We start from the raw sequence: 27,559 nt of genomic DNA on the forward strand, positions 1-27,559 counted from the left end.
ACCTGCAGCAACACAGAAGTAGGATGCTGAGCACTGCTGAGCACCATCACTTGAAGAAAGTTTGGTTAATTTTCAGTCCTCCAGCAAGCTAATACCAAGCCTGGGTTTGTTTTTCTCAGCAAGAACTAACCAAATACACGGAAAGTTAGGCTTCTTCTCAACATCTTTATGGGATGAGGGATGGCTACCTCTCTTCCTACTCTGTGTTACAGACAAGATGAGGAAGAAATCACATTAGCCACAAGTGTCCTTATTAATGGAACAGGGGGGAAGCCAAGGAAGGAGGTGAACAGTACAGTGGAGATCCAGATGAGGTTGTATTTTGGAGACAGATGGCACTTTCAGTCCTCTCTGATGGCAGTGTAGTTTGAGAGGCATATTTTCACTGGAAATTATGCTTTAAACATTACTTACTTGTGCTGCACTTGAGCTTTGTGCAACCCGCAGGACTCAGCATACACCAATACCTGTGATGCCAACAGGTGAACAGGATTTACTTTCTTTTTTTTTTTTTGGCGAGGAACAGGGGAGAAGTGCCCAGCCCATCAGCTGTGTCTCGTCCGTGTCCCTCCATGACCAGCAGGGTTATGCTGGTGCCAGCACAGCCCAGGGGAGCAGCGCAGGGCCAGCAGAGGAGCCAGGACAGCAGCACGGGCGGCTCACCGGGATCGGGCACTGCACAGAACCCGGGTCCACCCTCGGCTGCCCTGGAGTGGGGCACGGGAGCTTGGCTGGGGAGATCAGGGGGTGCGATAGGGCGGGACGACTCCGCAACATTAACTTAAATCTTAACTTTGATGTGCATTTCTCAAGCCTGTGACGCTAAAAGGAAACCATTTCAACACTTCATGCATTTAAAAACCAGGGAATGCGCTCACACGGAGCAGCTCTCGCGTAGCGCCACAGTAAACACTTGTTATAAATGAGAGACAAAGGTCTCGATATTCAGCAAAATTTAGATTGCTTTATTTGATATAGAAAGAGCAAGCAGCGCGCTGGGGAAAGTGAGGGGTCACCGCCCACTCCACGCTCCACCGAACCTTGGTTTGCAGCCTCTTCTTATACTGTGGGTTCTAGTTATTCACAAATTCACAAAGCCTTCGGGTGATAATCAGTCACAGATTGCCATCCGGTCCTTGTAGATGACCACCAGGGAAGATCTGGAGGTCTGGTCTTTGTAGATAACCACCAGAGAAGTTCTGGGAGTCTGGTTTTTGGGATAGGCAGTATTGATTAGGCAAAGGCAGGAAGGGCTTTTTGGAAAGTCCAATTTTGCAAGCTGGTAGCCGATACAACTTACTTGAAAAACATATTATAATGTAACATAATACAACATAATATAACATAACAAGGTGATTTTAAACAGAATTATTTAATCATATAATTTCCTTTATCTAGTGTCCATGCTTCACTTTAGAGCTTAGTGTTCTGGTTTATACAAACCCTAATGTTTTTGTGATTAACACGAATCTTTTATCAATTGTCACACACTCAAACCTGAGTCACAGAATCAATGAGGCTGGAAAAGACCTCTGATATTATCGAGCCCAACCCATGACCTGACACCACCACGCCACTGGACCACGCCACTGAGCGCCACGTCCAGTCTGTCCTCAAACGCCTCCAGGGACGTGACCCCACCAGCCCCCGGGACAGCCCATTTCAGTGCCTAATCACGCTTCTTGAGAAGAAATTCCTCCGAATGTTCCAAAATTGTTCCTAATGTCTAGGCTGCACAAGCTGGCAGGAGCCCCGAGGTTCAGTGCTCGCCGCGCTCCGAGGTTTTGCAGGAAATCCGATCTTCCCCACATTTCGTGACCTTTAATGACCTTTAATGACATTCTGGTTCTGGCGCCCGGCAGGGGGCGTTGCCCGGGCCGCCGCAGCAGCGCAGGCCCGCGCATGCGCAGGGCGGGGGGACGCAGGGCAGGCGGCGGTTGCGGCCGAGGCGGCGGCAGCTGAAGGAGAGCCGAGGACGGGGCTCCACGCCAGGCGCTGCTGACCCTTCCCGCTCCATGCGCAAGATGCTGCTGGCCGCGCTCTCCCGGGTGCTGCAGGGCCCGGCGGCGGCCGGCAGGACGGTGAGTGCGGCGGCTGAGTGCGGCCGGTGCCGGCCCGGCCGGGGTTGGTGCGCGCCCCGCCGTGTGCGGTGTGGGAGGGGCGCGCGGGGCACGGGCGGAGCTCCGGGAACAGCCCGGGAGAGACGGCGGGAGCTGCCGGGGGGTTTGGTTCCGGAGGCTGAAAAGAGGAAAACTGAAGCAAAATTAAAGAAAAAAAGAAATAGCTTGGTTTTCCCCCACTCTGCGTGATGATCCCGAGTGACAGTAAAATGGTCGCCGGGTGCGGGAGCTTTTTTAAACTGATAATGGCGCAGGGCTTTGGCCGATGTTGTTTATGTACGCTTGAACCGCACAGGTCAGGGCTCTCAGGGGGATCTGCTCGGCCCGATTGCAGTTCAGCGTCTGACTGAACTGCTTGACCTCTCTTTGCTCAGCCAACAGCCCCTTTCAATATCTGCGTGAATTTTCTTTCAAAGTTTGTATTGTTTTTTGTTTTTAGTATGAGTCATTTGTTGTATTTTATCTCTCTTGTGTGAAAAAGCATACTTTTACCACTTCATTCTGCTTATTCCACTGTAACGACTGTGGCCATGAGGAAAATTTAACCCTGCTGAAAAAAACTTATTGGCAAGACCAGAGTTAAAAGGTGCTTTTTGGTAACTGGCAATCCGCTGCCTTTTTGCCATGGAGAGCTGATGTGTTGCTGTACCCCCCGTTCTGAGGCAGCTCTCTCACCCAGGCATTCACTGCTTGTGAATGACTGGATCCATCAGAATAACACAGAGGAGAACATTTAATGGAAGCTCTTTCAATCTGTCTTGGGGCTGTATATCTGGGAGTATTTCCTAATTCACAAATAAAACCTCTAGATTAAATTTTGCAAATATGGGTGCCTCAAATTAGTCCCTTACCACAAGTACTTGGCCTATGCTGGAGATACTGTGTTTTCCTGGAATGCCAAAGTAGATCTGGTTCAGATATTTTAATCAAGATTTTGGGATCCTACTGTTTAGCAAATATGTAAATATTTGTCTTGAATTGTTCCTATGCCTCTGTAGTGAAGGCATAAATTACCAAATAAATAGAGGTAGATTTAATCCATAAAGCAGTATCTCGTATGTGCTTTGAGTGTTTTCCCAGAGTGTACAGATGGATTTCCGTGTATGGAAACAACCACTTGCAGAGTGTTCTGTTCTAGTTTGATAATAATTTGCTGATTTCTCCTCCCCTCATTATTTGGTACAGCTACTTACTCTTCTTCCTTTTTTTTTTCCCTACCAAACGCTGCTAACCTAGGGAGCCGTTAGTGAGGTAAGACCTCAATCAGTCTTGTCGAGGTTTGCTTTTGATAGGTGTACTGCCCATGTATCAGGGATTTTGTTCAGACTCCTCAGTGTGCTTTTATGTCCTGTTCAGGGCAGAGAGTTTAACCAGGTGGCCTAAAGAGATCCCTCTCAACCCTGGCCGTGCCATGATACTGCAAATCCAAACTGTAGATTTACTTCCACCTCTAGAAGTAAAATGGCTTTTCTTCACTGATAATACTGATGCATTGTGGTAAATAGTGTAGAAACTTGGTTTAAATTAAAACCTCTAAATATTTAATCTGATAACAGGGCAGGGTGAATGGGGGCAGTGTTACTGATAAAATCCAATCAATATGCAACAGAGGAGGGTAACCAGGATGGGTTGAGAATTTTCTCCCAAGGTTCACATGTGTCAGTCAGGCCTTTTTTGGAGATGGTGACCTGAACATTCTCAAAATTTTTGTGGAATGTACGTTCAGCTAAATGTATGTGAATTCCCTGGCTGAAGGAGCTGCTGAAGTTTTTGTGTAAGTTAATTGGCAGTACAGTCTTGCCACGAAAGATGTTCCTTACACTGTGGCCACAGAGCATGCATGGACACGGGCCCATCCTGTCTGATGCTGCAGTGAAACTTGATAAAGTCGTCTAAAATCACCTCCATTCATTAGTCAATAGCCTGTGTTCATTTTTAAGAGGGACCAGTAATGTATTTTTAAACATCCTTCCTATCCCCTGCCATGCCACCCTTGCTGTTATGTGTTTCTTGTATCCTCAGGTACTTTCTGTGCTTCCACATCATTTCTAAGTAGTGGCCATGCTGTTACTGAAATTATGCTCTCTCTCTGTCCATTGTTATGGCTTTGAATCCTCTCAATTTGTCTTCCTATTGGAAAGGAAAACTGAGAGTAGTTTCTATTTCAGATATCTGCTGGATTCGTTTTGTTTGGTTGTTTTTTGGTTGGTTTTTTTTTTTCTTCTATCAAGGCAAAATTCCAGTCAGCACAGAGAGTCAGCAATCAAACAGTCTGCATTGGCTGTCTCTCCTCATATTTTCAGCCTGGCATGTGAAGGGATAAACAATTATTTTTGTGGTTTTGAGGCTCTTCAGTGTCAAAAGTTCTGAAACTTACTGGGTTTATTTTAGATAATCAAGGGTATTAACAGTTTGAATTATTTTCTTCTAATCTTAATTTTAAATACTGGGTTTTAAAGGAGTTTAGCATACAGAATAAAAGTTCCCTAGTCTTATGGGGTATGCCACTGGTGAATCTAATTTATAAGTTTTTTCAGTTTGGGAGTACTCTTAGAAATTACCTGAAAAGTCACATACTTTTACTTGATAATTACATTTAAACATTGCTCATGCTTTGGTTTTGTCTTTTTTTAAGGCCTCTCGAGTGATGGTAGCATCACGTAACTATGGAGACTTTGCAAGTGAAGCTACATTTGAGATTAAGGTAAAGAAGAACACTAAATACTGGTATTATTTGTAAGCATTTGTTACAGATCTTAACCTGATGGACTGGTCCCCATATCTCTTTTAGTTAGAAAATCCTGTTTGAATTTCCAGAACAAACCCCTCACTATCTGACCTGATTACTAAGTGCAGCTGAAGTACTGTGTTGGCAGTGTGTGGTAATGTTACTTGTTTCTTAAGAATGTGAGGTTGTGATTTTTTGCAGCTCTGATATTGCAATGCAGCTGTGAGAACAGAGTCAGAAAGCAGCTAAAGAACCTTTTCTATTCTGTTCTATTGTTTCCTTAATGCTTTTCAAACAATTAGGTGTTTGCAACCTATCCCAAACATGCAGATGTTTGAGGTCTGTGTGGGTTTTTGAGGAAAAAGTATGGCATCCTTTCAGTGTTTGAGTTGGTGCTGCTCAGAAAATGTGTGCTATAATCTGTCAGCTTTCCAGTGTGGCTGGGTCTTAGGAAAAAGTGATGTTTCTATTGGCAGTAGCTTTTGTGCTGGTGTTTCATTCAGGAACTGATGAAAGAAAATCTGAAAGAAATAATTTGGGCTGTTTTCCACCCTCTTTCTGTTTGGGTGTGCCTGTGAAGTATGAAAATTGTTTCAGGTGGAAGGGAAGGAATATATGTTTATATGAAAAGTCTTTTTTGAATAGATACAAGGTTTAGTGTTTGGTCCTGTGTTGAAGACAAGACACCAGAGTTTCTGTTGTTCTGTGAATTTGAAGCAGAGTTGTCTTGAGTAGTGTGCCCAGGTGTTAAATCCAATTTATTTAGGTGTCAGTGGATTTGCTCTGGAGTGACTTTCGCTTTGATGTAAACTGTCTTTAACCTATATATAGAAGTATTTTAGCCATTTAATCTGCACTGACAGAGTAATTTGATTAGTCTCTTCCACTGAACTTACTGTTTATTTATAACAGAGGTAGCAGAGGTGAGGGCCAGTCTTAGGGCCAGATCCTACAAACTGTTTAACAGAGGAAACTTCATCTTTCTTACCTTTTCACTAAGCCCCTGTAGCTTTTACCAAATATTTGGTGTGCAACAACCACGAAAGTCTGCTTTTTACCATATTTCTGGAGGACTTTAGTTCACATTCTGCTTGTAGGAATAACGAGGCTTTATTTTGTGAGTAGAAATCTCTCTTTATTAAAATTAAAGGTTTTATTTCCCTAAAATTTGAAACAGTGCACAGTTGTCCTGACCTATGAGTTTAGGTTTTGCTGGCTTTCTTTTTTTAAAAAGGAATTACGCTCTGAATTTAAAAATGGCAGATCATAAAAAAATGAAGTAATATATAGGATGAATGATTTTCAGGAAATAATGACTTGTTTAACCTTGCAGCCGTGTGACCTCCATCGGCTGGAGAAGGGGCCCGGCACCACGGCAGTGATGACTCGGGAGGAGGGGCTCCACTACTACAAGACCATGCAGACCATCCGGCGCATGGAGCTCAAGTCTGACCAGCTCTACAAGCAGAAGATTATTCGTGGCTTCTGCCACTTATATGATGGTCAGGTAAGAACCTTTGACCAGGAGATTTTATATTGTCTTACCTTATTTAATGTAGGGATTTTAATAAAGTGGAGAATGGAGAGCTGAGTATCTGTGGACATTTTGAGAGAAGGAGAGGGACAGAGAGGAGGGAGGAGAGACACAAAGATGGGGAAGGGCCCAGTGCAGCTGAATGTGAAGGCCTGCATTTTCCCCTTCAAGTTTCATTGATGGCTTTTGTTTCTGTATCTCATGGATCACATGCCTACTAAAAAGCAACAGCCAGGAGAAGAAACTTAAAGCATGAACTTACTGAAACTTTGCTGTCTATTTTTGAATTATGATTGTTGAGATACTTCACTGGCTGGGGGGGGGGGATTCTTCAGATTTTTGAAGATTCTTGTTCCTCTCCCATGTGCCTTTGCTAGTCAGTCAGGTTGGAATTTAGAGCCCAAGGCTGTTGTAGCTCCAGGCTTGTCACCAGCCCTTGCGATTTAAGTCAGTCTCCTGTATCTCTGCTCTTCATGTGACCTGCCAGTATTTGATGTGTGTGGGATCAGCAGTGTGCCACAGTGCTGACTGTGGGAGCTGTGTGTTTTTCTTCATAGCTAAACTTGCTTTACTACATTGCTAAACTCCTGTGTAACAGGAGGCTTGCTGTGTGGGGATTGAGGCTGCCATAAAGCCCACAGACCATGTGATAACAGCGTACAGAGCCCACGGCTTCACCTTCACCCGAGGAGTGCCTGTCCGGGAGATTCTCGCGGAACTTACAGGTTTGTGCTCAGCGGAATAAGGATCACTTGCTGCTGTGCTTGTGTCAGTTTTTTTCTCAAATTCAATGTAATGCTGATGCACAAAGTACACTGGGCCTTCAGGAGCAATTTAGTGACACGGCAGAATGGATCATTTGTTTCAGTTTTATGAATCAGTGACTTCTACTGTGAAAGTTAACAAATAAGGAATATATAAGTGTGGTACTTCTAAAGAACAAATTTGTAAGATTTTTCTTGATACCATATGCTGTATTCACTGGGCTGCAGCAGTTTTGAACTTGCTGATGGTAGGCATTTGCTCTCAGTGGGACAGGGCATTATCCTCTCTAGGAGACAGACCTGGATTTTCAGAATTATGCTGATGAAGTTTTAAGAAGACAGGTAAATGTTGCTTATAATGATAAACTGAATGGTTTGGGAAAATATGACTGTAACAAGACTATTAAATTATAATCGAGACAGAGATTTTGCAGAAGGAGAGGTGTCCACAGTAGGGTTGAGGATGGAGCAGGGAAGAGACGATCAGCCTGATGAACTCTTATGAGATCTGTGAACAGATGCCAGAAGTGAAAACTGAGCAAGGAGCTTGAAGGCCTTTTTAATCACCCGTATAATAAAGACTTGATCTGAGAATCTGCATGCTTGAAATGTTAATATAGGGAAGCCTGTTTGGGGGTTAGACAAGCGTGTGATTTTGTAAATTAAGAATTGTATGTGCTAAGAATGCATATCTGTAGTGTGCACAAAAGCCCAGCATCCAGTGGTGACTGATTTGCCAAGTGTCACTAGATATTGGTAAGTCAGAAAGTAAATGGAGAGATTGTCATGACTGATGCCAACTATGGGCCCTGAAACTACAAATATGGTGGGATTTTTTTTTTCATTTCATGACACACATAATTTTCTGTAACATTATGCTTGACTTTATTTGGACTCTTTTAATTGGGAAGGAGTGACTGTGGTAAAGAGACTGTTATTCCAGAAAATGACACTTGGGGAAAGTTTATAGAGAGAACTGCTGCTAGAGCCCATTCTTGAAAAGAAAGATCTTGACTATGAAAGACAGCATGATTTATGATGACCAGGAAACGACAGAATTAAAAAATCTTTGAAGAAGAAGAAAGCAGAGTCACCCAAAATAAAACTAGTAGATAAGAGCATATAGGAAACATAGGAAAACATTCCTATAGGAAGCTATAGGAAAGGACTTTTCAGGAGAATTGACAATTACATGAGAAATGACTTTGTGTTCTAAGTAGAAAATGTAGCAAAAAGTAACATTGTAATCAAGAGTTAAGTAACAAGTAATCAGGAGTTCTTAAATACACTCTAAAATACAAGAAGGGACTGTACAAAAAGTGGAGGGAGCTTACTGAAGTTAATTGCACTTATTCATAAAACTATTTTTCTTAAATTTAGACTTTTTTCTTTGGTCCTACTTATGGATAGGCAGATTCTAGATTCTAGCTGTTACAGATTCTAGGTAGAATCTGTAATGCCTCCCACTAAACCAATTCATAAACACAGGAAAGATATGCGAAATATCAATAATAAAAAAAGATTCGCTGTAAAGTAAGAAAGAGAAGTACAAATTTCAGAAAGAGACTCACTTCTAAAATAAACAGCAAGGCTAATGTAAAAAAAACCAACTAGACAAGCTGTGCTTTTTAGAAATAAAATATAATCTTCTATGAATAATAACGAGACAGATAAGAGTAGGAAATGGAATGGACTGATGAGACATTCTGTGTTCTTAGATGGGCTCATTTAAATAGGGATTGTTGTAATGCTTCATGGGTCACTGGTTATCTTCAAACTACACCTTGAATAAAGTTGGGCTGGGTGGCTAATGTCTATATTGGTATGGAATGGGGAGTTGGTAGTTGTTCTGGTTTTTTTGGTGTCCTGTTGGTAATTTTTACGTGTGGTTATTGTCAAAGGGAAGACAAGTCAAAATTATTGCAACTAATTTGGAACATTATTATTACTTTTCTTGCAGAAGCCAAAAGTGATAATATACTTCTTTCAGATTACATACATGAGACATTGTTGTCTGTAGAAAAACACCCCATATTTATCTGAGAGTGCTTTTGTATAGTAGGACACCGAACCTTTTGGTTAGTTTTGAAATTTCTTAATGTCATCCATATTTCCAAGAATTATGCTTTCATTATTGTTTTCTGTTTTCTCCCCTTTTCTTACTTATTTTCTGAGATATTTAACTGTAAACTGTATGAGAGAAGCCATCATGTCCTAACTCCACACAGATCAGGGTCTTAGTGTTACTGCCTTTAGGAACTGAATTAGATGTTTCAATTTGTATAGTATTTTTTTTCCAAAGAATAAGTTGCTTCTTGCTCATGTTTCAGGTCGAAAAGGGGGATGTGCAAAGGGAAAAGGAGGATCGATGCATATGTATACCAAAAACTTCTACGGTGGCAATGGCATTGTTGGTGCTCAGGTATATACATGACTTCTGTTGTAAAGCACGAGCTGAGTTTGGCTCATGTCCTGTTGCCTCTCAATGTTTCCTGTCAGTTTTTGTGGTGTGTGAGATTGTAGATTGCAGATACCATTGCCCTGTGGTTGGAATGTCTTATTCTGGTGTGCTCACCAGTTTGTCAACTGTAGCAAAAATAATTCAAATTGAAGAATACTGTTCGTGTTTATATTTTGGCTGCAATAACATTTGTAACAAAGGGAAGTGGGTGGGTAACAGCATGTTTCTTGAGCAGGTCTCTTAACAGCCTAAATGTCTCCTTAAAATTCACAGGCTTCAACTCCTTTAAATGTTGTTCTAAAATGTTTTGTCCTGTACTCTGTGGCAGGTTCCTCTTGGAGCCGGGGTTGCTCTGGCCTGTAAATACTTCGGTAAAAATGAAATCTGCGTGGCCTTGTATGGGGATGGTGCAGCCAATCAGGTAAAGGAGAGTGGCTGGGGGGAATGAATTTTCCTTCTATGCTCTGTGAGCTGGGCTTTTACTCCAAGGGGTGGAAAAGCACATTTTGCCCACCTTGTGCACCTGCAACCCAGACAGTGTTGATAAACTCCATGGAAGTGGCCAGGCATGTTGCAGATTTTGGACACAGCCACCTCTTGTTTGAATTGTCTTAGGCGTTTGAGCAGGGATGTGTTCCAACAACTGTGTAGTCCTCAGAGGGGTGATTCAGATTAACAGTTAAGAAGTTAATTGCTAGGTACTCTTTATATATCAGGAATGTAGCATATGCCTGCAGTTTTTTATAATATTTTGGACCCGTGTATACATCTGACCTTTCCCACCTCTGTTTTGAGCTTGGCCCTTGTTGCTTTTTGGCTCCTTCTCTTCTGGAACAGTGTGGATACTCAAGGAGTGAGGGAGGCTAATGGTTAATTAGCTGAATGGTACACGAATCTTGGGAAGAGGGGTTTGCAGTTACTTTTCACTCTCTTTCCAGTTGTGCACCGCTCACCTAAGTGTGACACCCTGAAGTGTCTGTGCTGTAAGGAGAGCTCTGAAGGATGGCAGTGAAGATGACAGTGCTGTTGGATAGGGAGAGATGTGCAAATCAGGTTTCTGAAGACAGAGAAAAGGACAGAGCATTCTGGCAGAGCCAGTTACTATTGACATTCCAGCCTTCATGTTGTCAGCTGAGATAATAAGCCACATAAGCAGTTGGTGATTTAGAGTGTACCATTGATATTTTCACACTTTGAAGGCACAGGTGGAGATCTCAGTTCATGGTTTTCCCTAAATTTGACTCAGAGCAACAAGGCTGATGCAGTCACTGAAGTCAAACTTAACTTTGCTGTAGCAGCATCCTGCCAGGTTAATCAATTGTGATCTTTTTTTATGACTGTTACTGAAATACCTGAGTTAAAGTTGAAGGTTTTGTGCTACCCTAACTCAGATACTGAGTCAGGCTTAAAAATTAACTTCTATAAACTACTGGTTGAGATGAAAGTTACCTTTTATAGTGTAGCTTCACTTTTATTCCTTCTGAGCTGTAGCAAATGGCTGGTTTCAGATCACTTTTAGTATTAAAATTTCTAGACCTCTGCAACTGAAGGATTTCCAATAGAGCCTAATGCTGGAAGGCTGAGCTCCCTAATGAGACGTAACTTAATTTTCTTTCAGGGCCAAATATTTGAAACGTACAACATGGCTGCCTTATGGAAGTTGCCTTGTATTTTTGTCTGTGAGAACAATCGGTATGGAATGGGAACATCAGTTGAAAGAGCTGCAGCCAGCACTGACTACTACAAAAGAGGATACTTCATTCCAGGGCTCAGAGTGAGTGCAGGTGTTTTGTGAGGGGGAATGTGTGTGCACGTACTACACAATGCATACATAGGTATTTCTTTTATTTCTACATATATTTACTTGAAGCTGAATTGTATTCCACTTGTGGAAATACTGAAATTGGAAGTTTGGAGGCTGTGAATTTTTTGCCTTAATGTGTCTTTTCTCATTACCAGGTGGATGGCATGGATATTCTCTGTGTCCGAGAAGCAATAAAGTTTGCAGCCGACTACTGTAGAGCTGGAAATGTAAGTCTGTAATTGGAATTCCTTCTCCATGGGTGGAATTCTTGCAAGCTATTGCTGCATAAGTAGTTCCTCAATTTGTATTAACTAAACACTTAATATTTATTATTTATACTGTCATTTTTCCTACTTCTACCATAGTGAAAGCTGTTATGACTGTCAGGCAGTTGTGATCTTTATGTTTAGTTAGGGGAAGCATCAAGGAAGGTAATAATCATTCTATATTTGCAAGAAGTGGAAAGAGAAATAAAGTTTTTGTGAGTCGATGTTAGTGTGTGTCACCCAGATATGGTAACACTGGTTTTGAAAAATTCTAATCCTTGAAGTAATGAAGGTTCTGTGAGAAACAACGGGTAATTTGAAATATTCTGAGTAATGGTGGAAAAAAGGAAATTGTAAAGCTGCTCAATCAGAACATGAAAATAAATGCTTACAATATCAGCATGTGCTTTCATTTGAAAAGAATTAGGTTTTCATTTTACTGTGTTAAACTATATGTGCTAATATTATGTAAACTAAACTGAGAAAAAACAGTTGAATAAAAATAATTGATCACTGGTGCAGTTCAGCACTGGCAAGTAGTTGCTGCTGTAACAAGTTGGTCATTCGTGGTGGCAACACTCTGTATTGCTTTTCATTTCAAGGGTCCTCTTGTGATGGAGTTACAGACATATCGTTACCATGGCCACAGTATGAGTGACCCTGGAATAAGGTACTGTCACATTCTTCCTTTTTTCTTTTCACTGAGAAGTATTATTGATGGTCAATTTCTAAGAGATTAAACTGAAATTCAGTGTTTAAATCAGATGTCAGATGCATTTAAAGATTACAACGAAATTGCCATGAGCAGCCTGCTCACTCATCTTGATGCTCAGCTGATAATCTGTGGCCATGTAACACACTTGTTTTAGTGCAGAATTAAAAGATGTGGGTTTAGAACAAGCACAAAGTCAGTTAAATTTCTGTGCTCTATATTCATGAATTCTGCTTTCAGGGTGACCTTACGATGTGTCTTAATGAAGGTTTGGCTGAAAAGCATCATGTTTTTCTGGGGTTTTAAGAGAATTAGAATCCTGTAAGGTAAAATTAGAGGAATAGTTTGGACTGCCCAGACAAGTAGAACACATCCTAAAAATACAAAACATCGAGGTGCTAGAGAAATTTGGGCAGTGCTCCAGCTGACAAAGTTGAATGTGTCTGCATGAAGTAGAGGTGTATCCCAGGTCATCATTGGAAGCTTGCAGTGACTTGGAAGCATGTTCCAGTCCTGCTGCGCCCTCTCTGCGGGGAGGAAATATGGCCCCTCAGGAACTGTCTCAGGCTGGATTTGCTCCCCTTTCCCTTGAGTCTGGAGCTACTTCTGCTCAGTTGCCATTTCCAGATCTCTCTCCAGACGCCTCTGGCTGTTGCTGTGCCATCCTTTGGGTGATGAATGTTATGTGTTGTCATCGCATCTCTGACAACTCTTTGGACTCTTTTTTTTAAAAGTGAGCTGTGTCCAGAACCTCACTCTGCTCCAGGGTTCATGTCTTTGCCTGTCTTGTTCCTAGCTATCGTACTAGAGAAGAAATTCAGGAAGTGAGAAGCAAAAGTGATCCCATTACGTTGCTGAAGGACAGAATGGTCAACAACAACCTTGCTAGTGTTGAAGAACTCAAGGTATGGTTTTAGTTGCTATGTAAGGAAGTTCTTGAGCATTCACACACTGATGATCTCCAGAAAGCACATCACTGGCAGCATGCAGGGCTTTCTTTAAAGTTCTTTAACGTTGGCTTGAATATCACTTTTGTAGGTGAAGTTTTATTGCAGACCAGCTACTGAAGTTGTGTTCTGCTGGAAAGGCCTTTTGCTTTTGAGTGTTCTGTTAGGCTGGGGGGTATCATTTGCTAACAGATAGAAATCAAAATTACCTAGGCTTTCTTGACTCCCCAGGAAGGGGGTGAGTTTTGGAAAGGGAAGTTACCAATAGTGAAGAATCCTAGTAAAGGAGTGGGAAATCCTCTGTGCAAATGTTGTAATGTTGAAAAGATAAAAAATAATGTCACTGACACACTCAGTATTTCACATAATCAGAATAGAAAATGTAGAGGTTCAGTGGGGTTATGTTCCTCTGTCAGTAAGTATCAGTACCACCCAAAATGATGCAATTTAGTAGGGAAGGAGTTTTAAAGGGTTTTTAATTTTACATTTCTAGTCATTGTTAACTAATTCTGACTGATACTTTGTCATAGCATTTAAATTCAAAACTATGGTGCTTTTTCTGAGCTGTCTTCTAATAAGCATGCATTTCTGGTTTAGGAAATTGATGTGGCAGTAAGGAAGGAAATTGAGGAAGCTGCTCAGTTTGCTACCACTGACCCAGAGCCTCCCCTGGAAGAACTGGGTCACCACATCTACTTCAATGAGCCACCCTTTGAAGTGCGTGGCCCAAACCAGTGGATAAAGTACAAGTCTCTCAGCTAAAGGCCTTTTTATTGGTGTAACTTATTCCTAAGAATAAGTGAATGCATTTACAGGAACTGTATAAGCTTATTTAAGAACTCTTTCAAAAGAGGAAATGTGTAAGGAAATCTATCTGAGTATGGAATTTCTTAAACATGCTGAATGTTTCAGAAGAAGCTAAGTCGAGAGAAAGTTGTTTATTTAAAGTGCTATGTATTTGCTTTACTGACTTTCTTTGGATCGCTGTATGTGTTATGTACAGTGTAAAAAGAAAAATAAAAATTAAACTCTACCACCCTTTATCTAATGGTCTCTTTGCTTTGCTTCATAAACTCTTTCCTAGAAACCCCATCAAAAATGTTATTTACGTGCTCTGGTTTTGCTGCAGCAAAGTCACTACTTAAGACATCACACCAGCCTTTCTCAGTAGTTCAGTGAGAGTAGCTTTAATACAAAAAGCTGTATAAATCCATCTACAATGAGGTGACATGCTCTGGCATATCCCCTCAATGCTCAAACCATCAGCCAGCAGAACTGTAACACATTTTAAGTTCAGTTTTCATAATGCTGAAGCCAATTCAGGTGGGTTTTTTCTCAGCTAATGTTTTGCATTACATTGACAGGCATTGTATGCATTAGTCTCGTCATAAATAATTTAATGCATTGACACTGATTTAAAAGCTGTTACTATTCACTGTGTATTTCACTGATGGTCAAACAAGCTACAAAATTGTGCAAAACCTGCAAGGCCACTGTACATATAAATATATACATCTAATAATTTAAGTGCTGGGAATGTATTTCATTTGCTTATTCCCATTTCATGTTCTTCCAAAGCATTGACCTTCGCTGAAGTCTTGCCAGATGTTTGCCGGTGGTTTAGGATTGCATTCCAGATTCTGCAGCGAAGACCACCCCTGCATGAAGGGAAATGGAGAACAGTTAGGGAAAATTCCCTTGTCAACATTGCCTTAAAGTGAGCAAGAAGTAAAACCTAGAAATCCCAAGGATCGACCAGTTATGACAGTACATAGCAAACTGTGCTTTTTAATGTTTATAGCTGAAACTTCTTCCAGGTCAGCCAGGGGTTAACAGAATAATGATAAAAGGACATGAATCAATGGGTAAGAAAAGTAAATTCTTTATGCCTGTTTTTCATATGATTACATCATCATGAAGGGTGCAGAAAAAGGTCTCAACCTTGATAAATGCCAAAGCAAATGCCTCGAAGCATCCTCAGTGTAGTTTGTGTCAGTTAAGATGAGAAAACGTTATCAGAAAATCTGAGATAAAACTGATGACAGTTGCCTGTGAACTGTCACTGAGATATTTGAATAACCAAACTTTAAAAGGTTTTTAAGAAAATATGTTAATTAAGCTCTTAACAATGAACTAAAAAGTATTTTCTTACCGCAGCTGAAGATACCACAAGTCATCTTTGGTGATATCATTAAGGACAGCACTTAGTGTGTAATCTTCTTCAGCAAACTAAAAGACAAATTTATTCATAAATAAGTACTTCTTCTTTGAAAGCAAACTGCTAATTATGACTAAAATTATGGGGTTTTTAAAATGGGATTTTATTTTTACCCTCTTAATGGTGTCCAAGTCTGCTCCTTGTTGTTTCAGCCAGTTCATGAGCTCATGGTCTGCATTTTCTCTAAAAGTTGCTGCAGACCACTGGGAATCTTTAACAGAAAACAAAGGTTAATACACCTCAAAAGTAGGGCAAAAGTGGTTGTTTTCAGATAACTGAAGCTTAAGCTATATGGTTTTGCATCCTTTCAACAAATGCATGATCCCATATATTTTTGTGTAACTACAGTATCTTAATTTTGCAGTATCTCCTCATACCTTTGGGTTTAAGTTTTAATTGAAGCAAGTGCAATTCCTGAGTCTTCTGCTCCAAAGATTGTCGTAAGAGGGTCTGATACTCTTTCTCCTTCTGAATGAGGTTTTCCAAAAGCCTTATAAGAGAGATCAAACACAACCACACTGAGAATAAAACTAACTGAAAAAAATATCATTTTTAATGAGTACCACAGGACAGAGGCATTTGTGAGGTACTGTCATAACTAACATCTCTAATGGCTTTAGAGATTTCATTTTGGTTGTCTGAGACTGAGGGGTGCCACTTGAAGGCTTTCACCTGCAGAATTTAGTAAATAGCTCATAAATTCCATTCCTACTGTTTTGTAGCCTCCCTGGACAGAGTTGCTGCCTTTATACTGCAATTTACTACTGAACAATGTAACACTGATGTTTTACCAGGGACTTTCTGATCACAGATTTACAACACATCCATGAAGAAGAATGGGATCTTCAGCTGTTAACACGCTGGCAGCAGCCTACACATGTAACCCATTAGAAACAGGGCAGGGCTCTGCTGAGCTCTGCTGGTGCTCATTAGTGGGCAGCCTGTCCTGTAAGCCAGGATAGAGCTACTCTGGCCTTTCCTTGCAGGAACAGCTTTGAGGCACTGACACCGAGTCAGGGGGCATCCAAGGAGTAGGAAGGAAATTGGCACAGTTGCACAAACCTAATTACTTTACTGTAGAAATCCAGTGTGACATTCTGCAATTAATAGATTAATTACACAGAAACAAAAGCTGTACTGAAGGATGTTCAGTTGCCAAACTGTACTGCCAGTGTGTTCCAAATCCACTCATGTTCCTGGAAGGCTTTATCACAAGGCAAAAGGTGAGCAGTACGGTGTACTGTGTACCCACGAGTGTAGAAAGCGTGGTCTGAGAGCTTGTCAAAGACTGCCTGAACATACATCCAGAGTCTTTACCTTAAGGTGTCGTGTTTTAGTCTGTTCAGCTCCTGGCTGAGCTGCTGCTGAGCCTTGTGTGACACCACAGAACTGAGGGTGCTGACCCCCGATGTGATGGCAGCGTCCTCAGCCCCGTTTTGTTCAGAGGGCTGGAAACTCTCCTCCACTTCATCAGCGTCCTTGTCCCCACCTTCAGTTTCTGATGTTGGCTCAAAGTGAGTGTGAAGCTCTGGTAAAATGAAAAAGGAAAGAGGGGAAGAATGAGATTTTTTTGGTAATTCTGTCTTCAGAGTTTGTGCAGTTTGTTCTTCACTACTGTGAGTGGGGGAGACTTTGCATAATGTGCTTTATTGCAACACTAAGCAGGGGGGTAGTGAAGCCTTGTGTGAGCTGGAGCACAGGTTCTCTGGCATTGGTTCTAGAATGAGCTACAGGTCATAGTTAAAGTGGGGACAAATATCATGATATGAGTAATAAGACAGTCAATAAGTTAAGGAGAAACCTCTGAAAGCTTGCATTTTTCCTAAATAGTAAAAAAAAAATTGGTGCTTTTCCCTAATGCTCTGGGCCAAAGAGTGTACAAAGCATTCCTCTTCTCCAGGGAGAATTTCTAGCCTCAGTTCTCAGAACTTGCTGTAGGTGGCCACCCTGATTACCAAAGAACTGTTGCTATTTCTCTGTACAAACAAAGTCCTAAAAAATGTGGCCAATTTGGCTTTAAAAGCCATGGCAACTTTGGTCTGAAAGGGCTCACTGTCACTTAGTCTCTCAGAACATTCCTATACTGGAAGGGGTGCTCAGCATTTTAAACAGTTACAGAACTACTTGCATATTTCCAACTTAACTCATTCCTAGACAGTACTGAGACATTTATCTTCTTCCTCCTGGTGGTTTTCTCTATTGTCCATCTATGGGCCAGAATCATCCTCTTCCTCATATTAATGCACTCCCTTCTACACGTCTGCTCCATAGCTCATTAATAAATTTTTCAGAACACATAACAAGCCCTGTGCAGTGTTACTCACCCTGGATGTCATTAATATGTACAAAATAATTTTCTTACTAGAAAATCTCCAGCTTGGACTGAATTTAATTTGCCTTTTTTTGTCATGGTTGGACCACACTGGGGGTGCAGAACCACTGGTTATCTCCTCATTATGTGCTTTTGTACTGCAAGTACAGCATTAATCCTCCAGATCAACACTTCTCTCTCTGCAACACTCTGACCCCATGTCTTTTGATGAGTGGCACATGGGGTGCAGTTAATGGCATGCTGAAAGAGTAAACATCTGAACTGTTCTATTTGCTACAGCTCTTTGATATGTGGAAAACCTTTTTTTAAAAAAGGATTATTTTCAGCTGCTTTGATTTACCTGGAATAAGGATAGTGACTGCTGCTTGGACTGCACGGCGGATGATGTTATCCATTGCGAACATCCAGTGGGGTCTTATTAAGTGATTTCTTAATACTTTGTTCACCTGTAAAAGTAGGAGCAAGAACCATTTGCTCACACCTTAGGAAAGAGAATCTTATTTTCCAACAGTCACAGTAAGCTTTGTAAGGTAAAAACTGCATGCAGTACTAAAAGCCTCCCACCTTTCAAAGTCTAAACAACAGATTTGACAGTTTTAGGCTACAGCTTTCAAACCATTTCAAACCAGACTGTGACATTCAAACTCTACTTCATTCAAACTCAAACAGTACAAGGAGGGAGAGGAGTGAGGAACAAAGGGGAAGCTGCAAACCCTTGAAATGAGCTTTGTCCAGGAGCAACATGATGTAGTGGAAGGTGTCCCTGCCCATGGAAGGAGGGTTGGAAATACATAATCTTTAAGGTCTCTTCCAACCTAAACCATTCTGTGATGCTTCAAAGAATTTCTCTGCCCCTGCATCAGGAAAGGAACTCACTGCATCCTGGAATCCAAACAGCACCAGATGAATCTGATTGATGGAAGTGCTGTCAAAGTCCAAATCCATTTTCAACTTGGATATCGTAGAAGCCATCACTCTCTGCTCAGGAGAGTGTATGAAGTCCCTTAAAATCCCAATAATCTGCTTAATGTGGTCCACTGAAAGTTGCAGTTCTTCAGAGCTCTGGAGAAAAGATAATAAATGTATATCAAATGAATCCCAAAGTCATTAAATATCTATTTAGTAGCATTAATATTCTTAGGGTTACATAGCTTTGCTTTGTATATTTCACATAGATGAACAGAATCACAGAACTTCTGTTTCTGCAAAGTCTCTAGTTTTTATCTTTTCTTAAAAAAATATTAAAGAGTAATTTCTGTTTTAAAAAAACCCCTGTAAATCTACTGCTACTGTGGCTGTCACAAAGGGAAAAGGTTCCAAATTATATCTACACATTCCTGAAATGTACTGCAGAGGGCAGCTCTCCTCCATAAAAAACAGCAAAATGAGTCGGTAAGAGACCCAATTTTTTTAGATGCTCTCCTTTAAAAAAGCTGAATCTGGACTTCTGTCTAATCATGCAGATATTTGATTTCCTTAGGAAAAAATGTATGTTTATATATGCATTTATCCCAAGTCAGAAAAAGGTCTAAAATGACACAATGATTCACAAGTGTTTATTCTATGATTTTCAGTCCCTAACCCCTACAGTTAAAGCCATCCAAATGTCTGTAAGAACAACCTCTGTAATTAAAAAGTAAAGGAAGTATTACATAAATTATGGAAAAGAGGTGATTACAGCAGTGCTACAAAACAGCTGGAGACTGAACCAGGACTTGCTGCTACTAAATAATCCTTCATTGCAGAAAATACTTGGAGCCCTGATTATTTCTGACTGAATTTTAGTTGTTTGTAAGGCCATCATCTGTTTTGCAGTTTAAGCCCAGAGAAGAAAGGTACCCCAATTGCTTCCCAGCCTGAGTCTGTGGCATGTAGAGCCCTGCAGGATTCCCTGTGGTGCAGTTTGCTGGGGAAGGGAGCACAGGGAACAGCAAACCCTGGGCTGTGCAGAGCTGACCGTGGAACAGCAGGGCTTGACAGCCGAGCCACAAATGTCAACAGCTGGCTGGGGACACCAGACCCCTTTTTGGGAATACAGTCCAAGTGAAAAACCATAGTTTTAGTAAGAATAAATGATGGGAGAGTGTCATGAACAAGTGTGCTTGAGATTGCCCAAAAATCACTGACAAGCAGATGAGCAAAAGTCAGATTCATCACAGAGAGGCACATCAGAAGCAGACATTAAGAAGAAAAGGTTTTTACAGGTGTGTGGCAATGTTTGGCTGTGCATTAACCATCCTATGATTTTTTTCTTGCTCCTCTTCACAGTAATTAAACCCTCCCACCCAACCTTCTCCTCTCCAGAAAATGTACCTTAGCTTTTTTAAGATTCATGTACTGCAATCTTGGCACCCAGTTAACAAACGTTTTATTAAAAATTGTTCATCAGGTCTCTACTTTTAAAGCAGAATAGAACTCTTACTATGTGGTGTTCTAGCTCCATGCCCTTAAAAGCCAAAAGAAAAGACAACATCAAAACCACCCAACAGGCCAACCTCAGCCCTCCACAATCCCACATCAAATGCCCAAACCTCTCCTTCATATAAAACCAAGAGCCCATTAGCAGCCAAAAGGTGGTGTTTGCTACCCATTCACACAACAGCAAAGAGCTCACACAGTTACAGGCATCACAGATTAAAGATACTCAGAAGGAACAATCCAAGCACCTTCATTTATTCATTTTCGGAAAAGGAATAATACGACTCGCTCATCATTCCCTTTGATCAGGAAAAGAGCTGAAGTGAAATTACCTGTGCAATACACTCCTGCAAATTGGAAGCAACTTTATCCTGTTCCTCCTTCAGGATTTTATACAGGATTGCTCGGCGCTCGCTGTCCTTGCGCAGCAGGAACAGTCCAGAATCCTTCTCGTCCACGGAAGGCGAGGCGCTCCTGTCCTCCGAGGCCAAACCCTCGTCAGGGATGCTGTGGCAGCCACCCAGCACAGGCACAAGAGAGATCCCAGCATTAGCATGGCACCAGGACTGCCAGAAGGGAGCAAGGACACTTCTGGGGTTAAAAACTCAGTTCAAACTACAGCAGCAGATTGATCAGACTGGTAAATGCTGATTTTGAGACAGAACATGGCTCAGATCCTCTGCTGACTCAAAACCCACATGGCTGATTTCCCCCTGCTAAGAAGCTGGCATTAATGGCAGTTTTGAGGAGGATAGCTGAAATTACTCATTTCTTTCTGGACCCATACTGTGACATGCTAATTTGAAAGTATTGCTTTGTACTTTGGGAGAAGCAGAACTGTATTTATGCTTCCCCTTTCCTCCATTTTGTCATGAGCACATGGAAGGGTTAAACCCTTGCTTAACTTCTAAATCCATATCCACTCAAAGTGTAAGACTACTGACATTTACTCACAGAAGGAATGAAAGCGTGCAAGTACATGGAAACCTTAAAGGAATGATTGTTCATTATTAAATATAGACAATATTTACATTAACTGGTAATCTATGCAACTTACTGATTAACACATGTGCTTATGTAACGATTATGTGAAAAAATTGCCCTCAGATAAAATAAAACATGAATTAAATCCACAGAATCCCTCAAGGCTGTCAAGTGAGAAGCAAATATTTTACCTTAGTAAATGAGAAATGGGATGCTTTGTCTGAATCTCTGAAATGGATCTCCTTGGCCTTTCGAAAAACACATCATGCTGTACATCAGAGTCTGGTGAAACAGAGCCATGCTCACTGCTGCTACTGCCAGCCTGTTCCCCGTGGATTGGCAGTGGGAGGGATGTGTTCCGATTATAATCTAGGAACAGACACGGTAAAATGTGACAGAACTAGGGAAAAAGGGCAACATGCTTTTAACAGCTGTGATCATCTTCACATATACCAAGATCTGATTTTGTGAAATGGCTGAGGGAGAAGTAACCTTGTTGACAAAAAGCAGTAACACAATTCAAAATCATTGCACGTATAAGCAATAAAAGGCTTTAACAAGTTAATTGCTAAACCCAAAGACATCACACTCACAGGAAATGCCATTTTGTTACCTTCTCTCACACATGCACATAATCCCCCTTGGTGCTGGTCTCACAAAGTGGCTCAAATGGATACGAGCAGTTTAAAGAGCTTGAATTGAACCAAGAGGTTCATCTGCTGCTCCACCACAGCCATCTCTAAGCAGAGAGCTCTACTATGTGCCCTCCTCACCTTTGTGTTAATGGGCATGAAATTGCCCTCTCCACTCCTGAGATATCTGCCTCACTCACATGTGCCCCTACCCTTGGCAAGGACTCTCCCTCTCAGCACTGGCCTGAAGGAAACAGCTGGTCTCTTTACAATTCATCTTGAAAGTTAGAAAAAAATTTTAAAAACCCCAAAACCGAACCAGACCAAACCAAAAAAACAAACCAACCCAGATGTTGAGAGTTTGCTGTAATCCTGATTGCCATTTTGCAGCTGTTTGGCAGGAGAGGTAAAAAAGTTCTCTCAACCCAAGGTGAACATACCCATAGAGCTAAAATATAACAAAAGTTTTTGATGCTTGTCACTACAAATCCTTGGAGTGAGGGAGGAAGAGAGCTAGAAGTTGAAAGTTGTTCAGAAAGCTCTGACATATTCCATGGCACACTGATGTTCAAATGGCTGAGGTTAAACAGTCACAGAAACGAAACAATATCTGTCACCTCATGAAACCTGGTGCAAGGCATCTCAGCAGGACAGAAAATTGAGAGCTGCTGTCCCAAGAGTAAGGGCTGAGATTTGTTCTGGGTTGCCTTTATTATTGGAAAGAAAAAAAGAGATAGGGATGAGATGGAAAGATGGGGCCAAAGCTGAAGAAATTAGAGGTGGAAGAAACAATAGAGGAAGAAGATGATGAACTGCTGCAGCTGGGACTGTGGTAACTGCTGGGCCAGGACCTGCCTTGGGCCACCAAACTTCCCCTGGACATGGCTGCAGCAGCCAGCACAGCTCTCCCCAGCTCTGGCATGGGGAATCACACACTCAGCTGCCATCTGGTGCCTCTCCCTCTCCTCATCCAATGCACAGTTCTCACAGCATTTGTCCACTCTGCTCGTGAGCACTGAGCTCACTCCCTGCAGCACCAGCTCCATAACCTCACCAGTGAGGGGAGAAGAAGAGGAGAAGAGAAGAGAAGAGAAAGAAGAGAGAGAGAGAAGAGAAGAGAAGAGAAGAGAAGAGAAGAGAAGAGAAGAGAAGAGAAGAGAAGAGAAGAGAAGAGAAGAGAAGAGAAGAGAAGAGAAGAGAAGAGAAGAGAAGAGAAGAGAAGAGAAGAGAAGAGAAGAGAAGAGAAGAGAAGAGAAGAGAAGAGAAGAGGGGTGCACCTCCCCTGATATTTGACAAAGAGCCTGTTGCTCCTGAGGCTGCTAACAAGGCAAGCTCCACACTTTCTAACATCATGCAATTTTTTCAGGAAGACATCCTCAAGAAAGAGCTGAAAGGCCACAAGAGAAGATGATTGTTGTGGGACAGAAAGCTACAGCATGCCAACAGCTACTGCATGCCCTGGCTGAGCAGTAGGAGCTCTCCTATTATCCCAGTGTCACTGCAGGGACTGGAGTTCAGTTCTCAGTGCCCCTCAGGATAACTGGTGATGCCCATTTCCTTGATTAAACCAATTCAGCTAGATGGAATAAATTTCTTGCTACTTGTTCCCTGCAGAATTACATTCTTTCAGAAGTTATTTGTTGAGAAGGGAAAAGCTCAAATAGGAAGAACTTCAGCTTGCATTGGGAGTGTGTGTGTGTGCAGAGAGGTGAAAGAAGCACCAAGACCAATGGCTTTCTCTGTTTTGAAACAGACACTTCCCTCATATGATTTATTTGGCAGGTCTATATTAAGGTTCCTTATCTTATCACTGAACAAGTGGCTGATATATTTTGGGAGGAGGGAAGAAGAAACATGCTATGCAGATAGAACAACCCACTAGACAGCTACTTCAACACGTTTGTGCCAAATTTCAATGTTATGTATCAAGTTTGAAAATGCTGACCCAAACACCTAATAGACCCACATTTTCAGGTATCAAACACCTCCTCTAGGAAACGAAAACCTCTGAAGTGTGTATAATTGTGAATCTAAAATGCAGAACTGCTTTGGAAAGCCCTTGTCAAACGTCACTCTTCTAATTTTAATTTACTACAAATGAGGCATTTTTTTCAGAGGAGATGAAAAATTACCTTGGGAGTTTTTAGCAAGCAAAATACAAAATAATCAAGGCACTTTATTTTCTGGGAATCATTAAATTTAAATACATATAATCACAAACCACAGACATTTTCAATAGCCGAGTTCCTGCTGTTTTCCTGGCAGAAGAAATGTCCTCTGTAAAAGAAAGTGCTTAATGATTCCAATCTTTTATATAACACTTAATGATGATGTTGACTTGGATTTGGCTGATAATTCCTTACCTGAAGGCTTGAACGCAATTTTGCTTTTCTTGCCCTTGTTCACTTGCTTCAGGAAAGAATCTCTTAGCAAATCAGACGCTGTAACACGTTTGCTAGGATCAGGTTCAAAACAAAGCACAATAAAGGCCTTGGTTTCAGCAGACACTGATTCTGGAATTTCAGGATGAATCTTAAACATCCCAACCTGCAAGTAAAACACAAATACTAAATATTCTTGTGAAACAACTTCAAGGAGACCATGGGCCAAAGCTCTCAGAATATAGACGCTCACACTTCTCCTGACTCTCATGGAAAAAGAGTGATCCAAGTACCCACACAAAGCAGTGAAGTGACAACAAGGTTCTAATCCTGTTTTATTTCATGGCAAACATGGTGTAAATATCAGTGTGATATTACATAAATGCCAAGGTATGGATGTATCTAATAATCTGTTTTCAGGCAATCTTGGGATCTGGGCATTACTGACAACAAGTGCTTCAAATACTCCTCCTCTGACCAGCCACAAGCCCCTCCAGCTATTGCACAAGTTTCCCATCACCCCTGCTCAGAGCTGTGTCTCTCAGTTGCTGATTCCTCCAGCACATTTGTGCCCAAGAACAGCAATAATTTCCTCCTCTAGCACCGACAGCCTGGAGCTGCACCTGTTCTGCTCCTACCACTGCCAAATTTCCTTGCACAAATAAGCACAATGACCTTGCCAGACCTTGTCACCACCCCCCGTCTTGGGCCAGATGTCTTCCCTAGTCTTTCAGTGTTATTTAATTGAAAATCACATGATGTCCAAAGGTTTAACAAGATCCTTATTAAACCATTCTTTAAGTAATGACTCTTATTTTAAGTCATTACTTAAAAGAGTCTCTTTTAAGACGCTGTCTTTAAGTAATGAAAAATATGCTTCTACAGGTTGCTTCCCAGTGATTTTTCCAGCTCCTCACTGCCTTCTTATTCTCTAATGTCAATCTGGTGGAACTGTTTGGAAGCCAGAACTGTATAACCCGTATGCACTGTATGCACATGTCTGGAGAGATTATGATTTGTAGTCTCAGCATCTTTACACAAAACATATCCGGGAGAACAAGCACAGAGATAGTGCCCACAAGGGAGACAGTAGCCCAGCAGTTAAACAAGTGCCATCTGCTTTCAAATAATCTCAATACAGAGCTACATTAACACACTGTGGCACCATTAGGCACTCACAATACTGGTTCAGCTTCAATAGAAGCTGAAGCAAAAAACACAGCAGTCCTGCTTCTGTTTGAATGACAGGACAGTAATAAAATCCTAATAGGGCTTTAAGGTCTTCCAAACCATGACCCTAAGTACATTCAAGACTCATTGTTACAAACTGGCAGCACTCTGGTGCCAGATTTCACTCTTATGCACTAAGCAAAAATCTAGGAAAATTCTAAACCAGGACCAGGAAGTTTGAAAAGTCGTCTCTGATCTTATCTTAATCTCTGTTGCTCAAGGGGAGTAAGTTTCGTCACAACCTGCAAATTCTGTGGCAACACCAGCATACTTTGTCTCCACTGAATGCCATTTGTTTGTGCCCTTTCACACAGACACAGATGCACATGTTCTGTGCTCAAAGAATAAATCCCATGCAACGCACACCCAGCCAGGACCTATCCAGTTCTTGGTTTACTATAGCCCCTTTTCTCTGCTTTGTCCAACTCTGGTCATTTGCAATTTCTAAAGTGACTGCACAGGGAGACTTAGACCTTCCCCCTCTTCACCTGCCCTATGCACAACAGAGCATTCATGCGTGGAGGTGGGGACCTCAAAAGTTCGATATTCCAAGTTTTCCAGACTTCTTTTTACATGCTTGCCCAGCCAGCCTGCTTCAAACCCAGCTTTCAGCTTGCTTATTTTCATTACACAGAAAAAGAAAACATGGTTTTTAACCTATGGTGCCTAACAAGACACAGTTCCAAACAGCTCCCAGCAGAGCCAAGAAACAGGAAACAAAACCAAATGCTTGCCTGTAGTACATTAACACAGTCTGCAATAAGAATGCTAAAAACTTTCAATAAACCTGCTTTAAAATAAGATGTGTAACTCACTGAACAGTTCAACTACATGCCAGGTACATAAGATGAAAAGGCATCTGCCAACAGAATTGTATCTGACATTTACAGTGATGTGGAAAACAGTCTCTTTCCATGGCTCCCTCAGGAAAGCATTAGTGAGCCAAACCACATTCACTCAGGCAGCTTGTTTTGAGGTATGCCACAAGTTGACAGCACCAAGGTGACCTATTATACCACTGAAATAACTATCAAAACCCATCAGCAGCCCTTTCTTTGCCTTTTAGCAGTGGTGCATGGGACAACTCACAGGCCTAGTGTGACGTATGGCATTATATGCCATACAGCCTAGATTTCTATACCTATTGATAAAGATCTGATTTTGCCACCATGGTTTCATTAATGATGATACTAATACTCTAACAGTGGCTTTCAGCAAGATACATGAAAAAATTACAACATTGGTAATTTAAAGCAGTTTGCTGGGTTATGGATGGGATATTGTCCCCTCTATAAGAATGAGAATTCCAAGCATAACTGAAAACTTAAGTGCTTTACTAAAGGCCTACTGCAAGCCAATGGAAGAACCAAAAATTTTCAGTCTACTTATTCAAGGCATCATAGTTATTACACTCCTGTTAGCTACAGAGCTAGAACAAGTAACTTTAAAAAAACTTTTATTATCAAAATTATCTGAAGAATTCTCAAGTGTTAATATTTTCATTTGCAAACAGATACACCAAGAGAAACAATGTAATAGAGACAACAGCTTACTGAGGAGGTAGTTATGACTTGCAGGATTTGGAATGCAAAATACAGAGTGTTTTACTCCTGTAATACATACTGGAAATCCTGGAAACATATTCCCCTGCTCTTTTCCACCACATCTTCCTGCATCCATGTTGCAGAGAATGGGCCTTTAAAAGGTTTTCCTTTGGGAAGGAAGCTTACAAAAATTACTTAAAGGAGCAGAAATAATTTGTTTGTCATTACTGGGGAGACTGGTCACAAGAAGGAAATCATAAACCAAGAGCAGGAGATGAAAAAGGTAACACGGAGGATATTAGTTTTCGTAAGTCTTCACTCATTTTTCAGATTGCTGCTCTGAGTCATGACCTATTTCCAGCACAAAAATAACTGATTACCCCCTAGAGCAATACAGCTTAGAGAGGGGAAGGATCTTTCAGTGAGAGTTAAAAGCACAGGTCAGACTACAGCTTTGTGCAAAAAAACCCCACGTAACACAATG

At 41.3% G+C, this 27,559-nt stretch overlaps 2 protein-coding genes across 4 annotated transcripts in view; one reads left to right on the forward strand and one right to left on the reverse strand.

Annotated features, from left to right (window-relative positions):
• The first annotated feature begins 1,975 nt into the window (after positions 1-1,975).
• On the forward strand, positions 1,976-14,379 carry PDHA1 (pyruvate dehydrogenase E1 subunit alpha 1). 2 transcript variants are annotated; one of them, XM_088160251.1, is made up of 12 exons: positions 1,976-2,081; positions 3,357-3,371; positions 4,756-4,824; positions 6,182-6,355; positions 6,981-7,107; positions 9,477-9,568; positions 9,936-10,028; positions 11,226-11,381; positions 11,567-11,638; positions 12,280-12,347; positions 13,186-13,294; positions 13,934-14,379. In XM_088160251.1, exons 1-12 carry the CDS (start codon positions 2,016-2,018, stop codon positions 14,096-14,098), a joined length of 1,206 nt encoding a protein of 401 aa, XP_088016377.1. In that variant the 5' UTR covers positions 1,976-2,015; the 3' UTR covers positions 14,099-14,379. The 2 variants fall into 2 exon arrangements, with proteins under 2 accessions (XP_088016377.1, XP_014731360.1); XM_014875874.2 differs by lacking the exon at positions 3,357-3,371.
• A 117-nt stretch (positions 14,380-14,496) lies between these two features.
• MAP3K15 (mitogen-activated protein kinase kinase kinase 15) overlaps positions 14,497-27,559 on the reverse strand; it is an 80,986-nt gene continuing 67,923 nt past the window's right edge. For both annotated transcript variants that reach the window (XM_014875830.2, XM_014875831.2), the window contains exons 20-29: positions 24,284-24,467; positions 21,480-21,657; positions 20,637-20,811; positions 18,763-18,948; positions 18,227-18,332; positions 16,872-17,082; positions 15,932-16,044; positions 15,668-15,765; positions 15,489-15,565; positions 14,497-14,994 (exon numbers count right to left, since the gene is read on the reverse strand). In XM_014875830.2, the coding sequence (XP_014731316.1) occupies positions 14,880-14,994; positions 15,489-15,565; positions 15,668-15,765; positions 15,932-16,044; positions 16,872-17,082; positions 18,227-18,332; positions 18,763-18,948; positions 20,637-20,811; positions 21,480-21,657; positions 24,284-24,467 (1,443 nt within the window). In that variant the 3' untranslated portion in view covers positions 14,497-14,879. The remainder of the gene's footprint in view (positions 14,995-15,488; positions 15,566-15,667; positions 15,766-15,931; positions 16,045-16,871; positions 17,083-18,226; positions 18,333-18,762; positions 18,949-20,636; positions 20,812-21,479; positions 21,658-24,283; positions 24,468-27,559) is intronic.

Source organism: Sturnus vulgaris, chromosome 2 (assembly GCF_052056855.1).
Source record: "Sturnus vulgaris isolate bStuVul1 chromosome 2, bStuVul1.hap1, whole genome shotgun sequence".
Taxonomy (NCBI): domain Eukaryota; kingdom Metazoa; phylum Chordata; class Aves; order Passeriformes; family Sturnidae; genus Sturnus; species Sturnus vulgaris.